This window comes from Larus michahellis, chromosome 5 (assembly GCF_964199755.1).
Source record: "Larus michahellis chromosome 5, bLarMic1.1, whole genome shotgun sequence".
Classification (NCBI taxonomy): domain Eukaryota; kingdom Metazoa; phylum Chordata; class Aves; order Charadriiformes; family Laridae; genus Larus; species Larus michahellis.
Window position 1 is genome coordinate 35,696,657 of NC_133900.1, and position 12,347 is coordinate 35,709,003.

The 12,347-nt window shown below is 37.9% G+C and overlaps 1 protein-coding gene across 1 annotated transcript in view; it reads right to left on the reverse strand.

Annotated features, from left to right (window-relative positions):
* Positions 1–12,347, reverse strand: part of GRID2 (glutamate ionotropic receptor delta type subunit 2) — a 765,483-nt gene that overhangs the window by 597,506 nt on the left and 155,630 nt on the right. Inside the window, exon 2 of the mRNA XM_074589573.1 lies at positions 4,681–4,836. Within this exon, the coding sequence (XP_074445674.1) occupies positions 4,681–4,836 (156 nt within the window). The remainder of the gene's footprint in view (positions 1–4,680; positions 4,837–12,347) is intronic.

The window sequence follows — 12,347 nt, forward strand, 5'->3', positions numbered from 1 at the left end:
CCCTGCGCACCTTTGGACGTGGGTCCTACCAAGCTGAGACAGCCCTCCAGATGCTGTGGATGCCTCAAGCACTGCAAACACCTGCAGAGGTTGCTCCATAACTTAGTGTGCAAGTGGAAATGGCAGCAGGGGGGCTGTAGAAACTCTGCTGCCTAAGGAAGCAGATCAGCACGAGTCAAAGTGTTACCACTGGTTCAAGTTACCGAAGGCCCTGCTCCTTCCACTTGCCTTGGGACAGGAATTACGTCAGGCAATATTAGCTGCACCAACGGAAAGCACCTTACCCCAAACATAAGTAATCAGTATTGCAAGAATACGACTTTGTGGAAAATGTTTAGAAGACAAGGAGGGTTTAGAGACTTATTAGCAGTGGATTGAAACAGATATTTAGTATTGTCTATCAAGGTAACTCAGCAGAGAATCCCACAGAAATGCACAGGCTATTGCATATTTCACATTAGCCGTTCAGCAACAATATGATCGTATTATTAATGATAAATTAAGGATGGGAGGAAATAACAGGCTTTGAACCATAAAATTTGGACTTTAATTATTAGTGTATTGAAGTAAGCACAAGAATAATAAAAGTAAGAGAAAGATAAGAGAACACAATAATTTTCTGACAAACGAGAGAAGCAATATATTTATTTCAACCAAATTTCTCACTGAAAGGAAAACACAGTCCATTAAAAAGAAACAGAGAAACATGACTCTATTCAAAATAATTACAGTTTAAGTGTATTGTAGAACTCAAAATCTTTTGCAGGCCTATCCCATCCCTATTTAATTACTGCTGTAAATTGAAGTCTTACAAGAAAGGAAGGAAAGTTTATGCCAATATGTATTATTTTTGTTGTCACTAGTATGGATCTGGCATTGTAATTCCTTGTTTTGTAGTGCTAAAATACCGACTTGCTACCATGCAAAAACTGACTATCCCTACTTTCTTTCATTGTCTATACAAGGAAAACTTAAATTCCTGATTCCCTTTGTAGCATCCAACATGGACACAGCATAAAAAAAGCCAGGCACAACATTCTTCCTCTCTCACTCACATAAGCACACAAATATTTCAAGACATCACATAAAAGAGTAACTATTGTGAAGTATTTTGTATTGAAGAAAGTAAGAGAGGAAGGAACATGCCACGTTGGACATTTCCACAGGGGTGTGTCACCGTGACAGATCTCAGCGACCAGGCTGCAAGTGCCATGAGGGCCTGGGACGCACCCATCCACATGCCTCAGCCATCCTCCTTGGCCGCTCCCCTGCTCTGCAAACTCTCCCGTATGCCAATCAGGCTGGAGCTACGTACACCTGGCCATGCACCTCGCTGGTCCTTACCCCAACCTACCAACGGGGCTTGCCCTGGACTTGCCTCCCTGCCAACCTCAACCTCACCCCATCCTGATGGGTGCCTGTGCCACCCCATGATGTTGACATGCAAACATGAGTCGTACCGTAAGCCGTATGCATCACGCTTCACTGCCGGCTCTCTCTGACAGCACATACACCAAAGGGGAGAAAAATTTCCCTAACTTAAAGGAACTCAATTTCACCTCCTATTTCCATGCACTATGACTTGCCTATAAATTGTCCCTGAGGGCACTTCCAGTGATATTAGGGGGCATGCCATTCACAGCTCTTCTAGGATAAAACCACTCAGCTTTGCCATACAGTCTCATTGCTCCAATCAGAACTGTTAATGAGATGCCCTAAGGTACACATGAGAGAAATGTCAGGGCACCATAAAAATTTATAAAAACAGATTCAGAGGGAAGAACCGTAAGTACCACACAACAGATGATCCTCCCAAATTAATTATCTTTATATCCCAAAAATCAATATTAAGTATCTGAGTGTTCCTGTTTCCTTGTTTGGGAGTTACTTGCGAATTTTGCTAATAAAATTAAATAAAAGCTAGAAATAATACATGCTGTCCATTAGCAGATCATTATGAAGAACAAATTTGTAAATATCTCCTCTGTACATAATGTCTTGTTTTATCAGATCGTTGCTCATGACTTCTTGCTTTTTGAAATCCAAAATTCTAGGCAACTTTTTAAAGAAGTTTCCCTATTCCACTACAAGGGGCATATTTTAGACAAATGTAGACTAATTTTAAGTTATTATTATGGCTCTAATGCTCTAAATTAACATTTTACTAAACATTAAAATCTCTTATTTTTAAAGGCTATTCCATAGTTCAGACAAGATGAAAAAATGCCAAAATTATAAAAAAACCAGATATGGTGAATTAAAACAAAGCAAACTTCAGGCAATTTATATAATAAAGAATATAAATAAGTAGAATATAATAATAAATAAACAGTATAATTTTTGCATATTAGGCTCTACCTGATAGGTCGGTACCTGAGGCCATGGTACATCAGACTCATACCATTGTTGTTATGCTTCCAAGGAAAGGGTCACACTGTCATGGAAATGGAAAGTTTGGGCATACTGAATGCCATGCGCATTTAAGACCATGAGATTTTGCCTCATCCTAGTGTTTCTTATACAAATGGAATACAGAAACAGCCTGAGTATTCCAATGATCTTTCTCTGGTGTTTACTATAGTGCATTTCAGCTAAGTGTTTTTCCAAGGGATAAACCATGAAATATGTGGCAACAGTGCAGAGGTCCTCTTCCCTTCTCCTAATGCTTGTAAAAAATCCAATTAAGAACAGGGAGCAAGAGATATAAAGATGTGGAGGGAAGGAGGAAGGGAGGATAGTGGTGCAAAGTAACTGAAACATTACAGTGCAGCTTATACCTATATTCAGTTACAAAAAATTAAAAGAAAACACAGTAGCTGTAGTAAAATAGTTTGACAAGCAAAATTTCACAGATATATGCATGCAAAAAATGCAGTCCTTGTTCTTCACTCAAATTATGCCAAACTAAACACAGGGCACTAAAAAGGTAGTTAACATGAGGCTTTGCTAGACACGTAGCTGTATTTGACCATGCATTTACAAGAAACAGTTTTTAGTGGCAAATACTTTCTTGAACTCAACAATAACAGACATTTCCCCACAACACATTGTAATAAAATTTATGTCAAATCTACATTTCAAATACTGACTATAGTACGATGTTTTCAAAAATGATAAATGTAACTTTTGCAAAAAATAAGTAATTGAATATTGAAATATCTGGTCATTAACTCCTTTGGAATGTTCTACTTTACTAGACACTCCTGCTTTCTTTAAATTAGAAATAATTAAGTTCCTTAAAACATCGTTCTGTGAAATAATTTGCAACTGCTCTTACACAATGATAAAGGAAGTTAATTGCCAAGTGTCAGTGTTAATCAATGTTAATCACAGAACACCACCTAACATTATCCATCCTGGATGAATTGGAATAAAGCTTAAATACTAACAGTGCAGAAAGTAGCTACAAAAGATTGACCTCAGTTGCCCATTTCCCCCCCTCTGAATTCTAAAGGTATCCGACAGCTTCAGTTTTTATGTTGGTCTTTTAGGTTGAAATAGATCGAATTGATTCTTATTGGAATACTTCAAAATCACTTATTTTTCTGCCTCAGTTTTATCAAGCCTAGACTGTAACGCTTCTCATTACACAGGTCTATCCACTTCTAAAATTTAACAAAACAAAAAAATTCCTAAACTCTCAAAAATTAAGAATATCACTGATTAAAAAAATGTCATATAAGCATTAAAGACCTTTTCAATAACATTGCTTTGTCAGTAGCCCATTGAAGACAAACAGGTATTTCTTTACCTTTGATTTCACAATTATCCGAGCAACTGTTTGCATGTTTGCTGCTTAAATCTCAAGTTCTACCTCAAGTGTCAATACAGAGCAGCCAATAGTGATATAGAAAGTCATCAAAATCTTGTTTTCTTGTTAAGAAAAGTTTAATATATACCTACAATAAACATATTCTGCATCTCAGACAGAAGTTACTGTGCCAGAACAGCAACAAAACCCAAATGCTTAGGAAACAGATTTGAATCCATATTTCTAAAACTGCATATAGCTGTCTTTCCAGACAACTGCTCAGTCACACCAGCGATTTACTAATCCAGCTCAGAGGGATTTCAAATATTGAGTCCTGTTATCATCCTACCACTATCACAGGAACCCAAAGCAACATCCTCATCTCTTGTCCAATAAGTGGAGAATGACAAAGGACGGACTGAGTACAAAATCATATTGGACACAAGTGGCTTTCTGAGTCATCAGGTTATCTCTAATCCCTCTTATAAAATAGGTAACTTTTTCAGGTGTATGTGCTGAAAAGGTTATCCACACAAAGACCTATGTTTTCCAACTAAGTAAGTGCTGTTAGTTACATGAAATGAAACTGGAAAGTCATATTAAGAAGTCAAAAAGTAAGGACTAATGGTCTGATAAGATCAAAACAGCCTACAAAAGAGGAAAGATGTAAACAAACTTTGTCTGACTTTTCTACCATGTTTCCAGAGCCTCTGCTTACAAAATGGATAAAAGCTAAGTTTATAGCTTGAAGTCACTAGGCCAACACAAACCATAGCAGCTAAATCCCAAATTAAATGCAATATTTGATATTCTATGTAAAAAGAAGCCAACAAAAATTACAAGTGTCTCCTAAAGCCAGGAAGTGATCATGGTAGTATTTTGCACGTCTCTGCAGAAACAACAGCAGGAAATCTGTTTAGATGTCCTACCTTCTTGAACAGCCTGAAACGGATTGTTGCCATCCACAAATGTCACTGAACACGTGATTTTCTCCGTTTGTAAGATTTCATCATTCTGGTTGAGATCAGCAACTGCCATTCGAAAAACTTCCTCATCTTTTTTGGCAGATTCATCAAAAATTGCCCCTGGGAAAAAAAGAAAAAAAAAAAAACAAGAAAAAAAAATCACTTTGCACCTTTCGCCCGCAGTATCCCAAAGCATTAATCATAACCACTTAAGACATATTTTATGCTATAACATCATCACTTCACTCACTCCTGAAAGGCAGTACTTTCAACACAGAGCCCAGAAGTTACTTCACAATAGGCAGAATTTCTACATTTTGACATAATTTAAGACATAAATTGAAGAGAAGCATTGATTCCAGCTAGAAATATTGGGGAAATCTAGTTAAGCTCAAAACAAATTATCTGTATAGGAACATGGCCAAGAAATGAGAACCAATTACCTTTCCAAAGGTGCCATTTAATACATCAAATGACTGCAACAGGCCAGGATATACGTTTAACATCATGTCTAGTGACAATTAAAAAATATTAAGTTCAAATGAGGTGAGAATAAGCTTACAATAGTAGCAGCACTGGGAAAATGAGTTAGAATTGACAACCACGATCAATAGACAGGTCAGCAGCTGATATAAACTATTTCAGGTCTAATTCCTATTGGATTTGTAAAACAACCACTCCAGCTAACTGTCTTAGTCTTGAAGTCAGTAAATTAAGTTTAAGCAGTTAATTAAAATAATTTCTGCCTTTATAAATCTGACAGAAAGTGACTGTTCTGCCTTTTCCCCCAAAACATTCAAGCAGAGCATTGTAAACAGGAAACCATTAAACTCGGGAGGAGCTGGCAGAGCGCATCCAACCCTTGCACAGCCAATTCTTCAGGTGTATTGAAAAAGAACTCCAAGGCTAATCCAGAAGTTTTTAGCTTCTTTTGCTTTCTTTAAACTATAGTGTCACTTTTAGCATCACTAATTTCCTATTATTTTACATTTGCTTCTTGTATGAACTAATTATGCAGAGATGGCTCAAATTACACTGTTATCATCCTATGAAGAATGCTATATTGTTTAAAACCCTCAAATCAGGGCTGTTAGATTTTCAAGCACCTTCAAAGCTTTCATTTCCAGGCAGCAGAATAAAGACACAGAAGGGATGCTTCAAAAACAGACTTTTGAAAACTGTAGTAAATAATTATGAAATTTCTTCTATTTTCAGATTTATTTATTCTTAAGTGTCCATTGTCAACACAATAAACTAAGGAACTGTATGTGGTGAGGCAGCCAAAGATAATAGAAAATGCTGATCACCGGTGATTTCAGATAAATACCTGCAATCAGTGTTGAAAAGAACTGAAAAAGATCCATTTACAGGAAACGGCTACTTTAAGAGAAATAAACTTCATACACAGTGTTTATCGTGTTTTTTCCACTGACCTCCAATGCTCATGTCCCTGCCAGCACCACTCATCCTACATGAGCGTCATCTCTCCCTACAATCTGACCGCTTTGACTCCAGCATTTTCCCTCCTGAAGCTGCTGCCATCTGGAACAGCTGTTCTTTACTTCTCCACCTCATTCACCTGTCATCTCTGTGCAAATCTCAGCTGAAAACATTCATTTTCTCCTTTGCCCCCATTTCGATTTCCCTTGTTTTATCTAGCTCCATAAAGCAAAGCCAACACATGGCTGAAAATACGCATGGTATGCAAGATGCTGCAAACCGTGTCTTCTCTACAAAGATGATTATTTGTGTATCCAGGTAGCATTTAAGGGTACAAAAGACTTTGTCCAGTGATGTACATTAAAACGTGTTTGTTTCTAACCTCACGGAACAGTTCAAATCAGAACCACACACGCTTCATTTTGCGGATGCAGCTATACTGATGATGCTAACATAGCCCAGCAAACATTGTTGATAAACATTTGAAGGTACAATTTTATATGGCTACTAAGTAAGAAGGTTAAAATTAAGAAGGGAAAAAAAAAAGTTGGAAAATAATGATAGCAATTAGTCATATTCTATCCCTGTGGAGTAATTCTGTAACAAACACCACATGGGAAGGAAGTGAACACGCACAGGTTTCACGCACACACGCAGGGCAGCTGTTGACTATGTTGGAGAACAGCATGGCAAAACAAAGGCCTTCCAGCCAATGCTGCAGAGTACAGCTTCTTATTCTACAGCTGGGAAATGTCATCTTAAGCCTGGTTTAGTCCCCAGAATAATCCAGGCCATTTATTGAGTAGAGGATACAGAAAAGTCCAAGTTATCAGTGTTCCTTTGCATGTGCCATCACAAAAATCCCCTCAAGCCCCATAGTCCTTCCACTGGGCAGCAGAGAGCTGCTCCCAAGACAGTGCATTCACCAGTCCGGGATCAAGTTTTGCAACAGATGAACCTTCTTGAAAACTTTTCTTGTTTCTTTCATGCACAGATATCCCTAATAAACTCCTATGCTTTTTCTCCCATTCCTCAGCCTGACACAAATCCTATTGTTGATGGCACATGGATTTTATAAGGAAGCAGATTAGATGAAACTCCATGCAGCCTTCACAAACGCCACTCTTTCTCGCTGTAGTGCAATTGCTCCAGTTTTGTGCTGACCACTGCTTATTTCATTTATGGCTCCATGTATCACATGCAAATTTAAAACTTTCTCCTCTAACCAATACTCCATCTGACATTTTAAACAAGCTACTTCACAGAATTGAGACATTACCCATGCTGTAGTGTAGGACTATCTCCAGAGGTAAAACAAATAAATATGTAGGCTATTACAAAAAAAGTTGTAACCATAGATCCCGCCTGAGAATCCTCGCAGGAATTAGATTGTCTTCCTTCAGAAACTAAGGCCTTATTCATTAGAGTATCTAACTTAGCTACACAAAAGCCTTTTAAGATATAACAAAGATGACACTGTTCCTTTCAGGAGATGGCAGTGCACAGCAGCACATGCATTACACTTCAAACAGCGATAAGAAATTTTATTTCATAATTGATTCACAAAGTTTAATTTCAGTTTTCAATTAAAATAGGAAAACTAAAAAAAAAAAAAACCACACAAAAAAGAAACCACAAAAACCCTGAATCATTTTGAGATTGTTTCTGTTCTCATACATACATTTTTAGGTCCCTGTGTTTTATTTCAATTATATTCCGTGTGTCTATATATCTTTCTACATTACACGGGTGAGAGGGTTATCTTTTTTTGCATGTTTTCTAAAAGAATAATCTTTTCAATGAAAAGGTAAAAGGCATTTTCTGGATTGTGCTAACATTGCTGGAATATTTTGCTTTTTCTGTAGTTTCAGAAATCATCCTTTGGTTGACAGGAGTGAATTTTCTGGTGTGAAACAGGTCTATCGAAATTTTTACAGCTATCTCAATATGCAGCCCCTAATACCTTTGTATTAGGTAGGATTTTCTTTCCTTCCTGAGGCCTGAAATTACACTAAAGTTTTGATGCTTATTCTTTCAAACATAGTCTTTCACCAAGTCAAACAAACAACCCAAATGAACAAATAAAGGGTATCACACTTTAAAATTACTTCTATAGAGAGAACTACATGCTCTCTCATTTCCTCATGTACAACTGCAAAATGACAAAACTGGAATGACCGCAAACTTATTTGGAGCATGTGTCAAAAATGAACCCTTTCGGCTATAGGAAAAAATTGTTACAGAAAGTAATGAGCAGCTGAGGAGAGAAGGCAAATTATTCCTTCAGATACTGTAAGACGTCAGTGTCTAGAAAATGATGCAACAAAACTATTTACAAAGGGAAAAAGTCTTCAAAATTATGCAAAAGTAGTTGCTGTTTGTTTTTCTTCCACCCCCAGTGCTCACCTCAGCTGAAACAGGCCTCGCATTAAACATGTCATTTCTAACTATACTCAAGGAGTATTGCCATGATTGCATCAGCAGCCGACATGCTGACACAGCAACTACTTTGCACCAGTTTTCCCCCCATTTTATTAGCATGTCATTACTTTCAGCTTTATTTCGGAATCTGGATGAGGACAGCACAAATATAATTCTCTACTGGCTTTTTAAAAACCCTCAGCACATCAACAATGTCCTGTAGCTTAGCAGAGAATTCTTGGTGTTTAACTATCTCATTCAGACTTGACAATGTCACCAGAAATCTGTCAATTTAAACTAATATAGACCAAAACATACAAATGCTCAATAAGTTCACCAAGTACCAATGACGTCATTAGAAAGACTTTTCAAAGATCCCTCGTTCTACTGACCCATACACATAAAAACATAATGCAAATTAGATATTATCAGCTATTTCTAGAGTAATTTGCACAGCCTACTGGAATCAGCCCAGAAAATGTAAAAATGGGAGAGAAATGCGTCATGACCGCAAGGATGAAGTATGAAGAGATTTAAACCAATCAATGTTCATCTTTCTATTGACTAAGGAAGGACAAAGTCCACTGCTTGCAGTGTTTTCAAGTATTGTAATTTTATTAACTATGAAAGTACGACATTTCTGGACCTCAGTGCCCCCTATTAGTCCCAGGAAATTAAGTACCTTGTTTCAAAGAGGAGGGGGAGTACATGGATTAAATGCCATTGTGATTTGAGGTCACAGTTTGATTTAGCACATAAGTTTGATTTTCACTTTATAACAATGCACATACATACCTCACCAATGGAAACAATATACACTTTGCCCAATAATTTACTAGTTCACGAGTCCAGGAATGTTTAGAGAGAAAAAGAAGAAGAAGGGGAAGTGTAAAACACAGTAACTTTTTTAGTAACTATCTCATGTTCTCAGCAGCTGCTAATTCTATGAAAACACTTTGTCCCACAGATATTGCCAGCCTGTTCCAGTGTCTGAATATAATTCCGCTGTATTTTCTCAACTGCTGCTAATACATTATTATTCTGAAGGACAAACCTAATGCAGCTGCTAGGAGAAGGGTGGCCATGCTGTTAACAGAACTGGAAGCTGAGGGGTTTGAGTCCTCATGGCAAACATCCTCTGAGACATCCTGCAGGGCTATGAGCACATTGCCACAGGTCTAGCTCCCCCATATGAAATGAGGTTAGGAAATATTAATTTCTTGGTGCTTAAATGAATGAGACTGATATTCGAGAACCTGAGATACATTGTAGAATAAAACTCCATGCTATTTCTAAGCCAAAAGAGCATCTGTTTGGGAAATTTTTTAGGGAATCCACTAATTTTTAACTATAATGGCAAATGCCTGGCTATACCACGTACTATCGTGTCTGACTGAATGAATAGATACATATATGCAGCTTTAGAAGGTCATTTATATTATAATGGAATTATTGTCAGCAAGAACAAGAGGGACTTGACATGTTTGAGAGTCTGGCTGCGCTCATGTAGGAATTTAGAAGGTCACATACAGAAACCTTCCCTTGTGTATTCAGCTCCCGTTATCATGGTATTTAGCATACACTAATACAGCCAGACCCTAAATTTCTCTTGTAATACATTTGGAGCTGCTGTTACGTTTCTCTGTTGACTGATAGGCAAACACATGCAATCACATCTTGATTTTGTCAATGAAGGGAAAACATCAGCATGCTTTGCCTTTCTCTTTTAAGTTGACTAAGTTTTAAAACCCCTTCAGAAAGGGTTTAGAAACCCCTTAGAAAGGGCACAGAGTAAGCTTGATTTTTGTTGTTGCAGCACAAAGGGAGTGGAAATCCTCCATACCTTCTGTATCAGGAGGGAGTTTCCAGCAGATGTGTCCCCAGATACTTCGCACATCACACTGCGGGTGCCAGGCATGGCACAGGGCTTGGCCATCAAGGTCCCCAGCCCTCAGGGACCATGGCTGACATGGGGCAAATGTGGGACACTAGCTCAGGGCAGAGCCAGTCCCTTGTGTCTGAAGTCATGAGCCTCGTGTGTTTGGCCCTCAGAGGCACCCTGCTATGCAACCACAGGGATTTCGGCCCCAGAGTGCATCTAGGCCAGGATGAAATTTTTGCAAACACTACTTGTTTGTTCATTTTAATTTTTCAAGACTTTCACAGCCCTCGTGATGACAGTGAAAGAGGCAAGCACAGTAGGCCTCAGAGCACCTGTGCCAGCTCATTCTGTGGAGAAAGTAATCTTTCCTTGTCCACCAAACTGTAATGGCAGGATTTCTCCTTCTATTTTATATGTCTCATATTTTTACAAGCACAGGTCAAGAAACTAAACAATACGTCAGCACGTATCTTTCACTAGTTATCATCAGACATATAAAAGAGAATTTAAATAATCAGCTTAACAGAATGTATTTGCTACATTAAATCTACACATACATATGGAAGGTCCACTTGTGACTTTAAGCAGCACATGTGAGACCAGAGAATCTGCAGTGAAGTTTCTGGATTACCACTGATGCAAGAATGCTCAAGCAAAAGAAACATCAGGTCTACAGTCACTTTTTTTTCAATGGACTTTTGTAAAGGTCTACTTCTGATAGAGAAGGGTTGATATTTTTTCAAGCCACGCCATGAGCAATGCCAGTTTCTCCGAGATCACTGACGGTGGCTGACCTTAATTATACCTGTATACAGGTTGCTGCTATCTCCTTAACACATTCTTTAATCAAACACAATTGCATCAATGTTTAATCTAATGAAAAAAAAAAAGCAAAATTATTAAATACACAGTCCACACCTAATCAGAATACACGAAAAAACAACACCCCAAACCCAAGAAACCCACATTATTTTCAAGGGAAGCCACGCTCCCTGTGATCTCGTCCTGCGATCTGGTGGACATACAAAAAACAAGTTGTACATTACTGGTATTTAAGGATTTATAAAAGCTACCCTTTTAGTTGGACACAACAATTAAATCAAACATTAAAGAGATGGTTTGGAGAATGAAAGAGTTTTCCACCATGCTTCCCCATTCACTCCCAAGTTCAGCAAATGCTTCGTATGCATGAGCCTAACTTTAGACATGTGAATAATCTCTCTCAAGTCACACCTTAAAAGGAGACTCTTTGCTGAGCTTAATATGGCACTGCCAACTTTGTATGGCACCACTTTAACCACTGCAGAAGGCACCTCTGCTCACTCTGGGAGCTACACCATAAAAATACACAGTCCATTTCTGTTCCTTTTTTAAGCGATGAACCCCCTGTTCTCAGTGCAGCTATATGGCTGGAACATCATGTAAATGATACAGAAATTCCTTCTCTTTCTTGCTTTTTGTTTTCTAACTTTAAATATTTGAAGCAAAGAGGTGAATCAGGAAGTTTACAGGTTTTTCAATCTGGCAAACTGCTAGAGGCAAAGTCTGTTTCAAATACAGTGAAAGTGAGAAAAGTGCAGTTACCATCTAAACAGAGAAAAGTCTCTCCATTCTTCTGCTGAAGCACAGTTGTTTTTTAATGTCCCAATCTCACAGTAAAACAACCAATATAGCTCTACTTGTTTCTGAAGTCTATTATGTGTTTTAAATTATTTGGCTACAGGAGGGTATTCCACTGTATTACACCCTTTCTTTTTTAATTTACCTTTTTTTCCCTCTCTAGAGTATACTACCCAGGTTTTGGAAGTATTAAGGTGGCTTGACAGGTTGACAAAGAAAATAAAGACTCGGCTTTTCATGAGCTTTTCCAAACAGATTTACATATGGT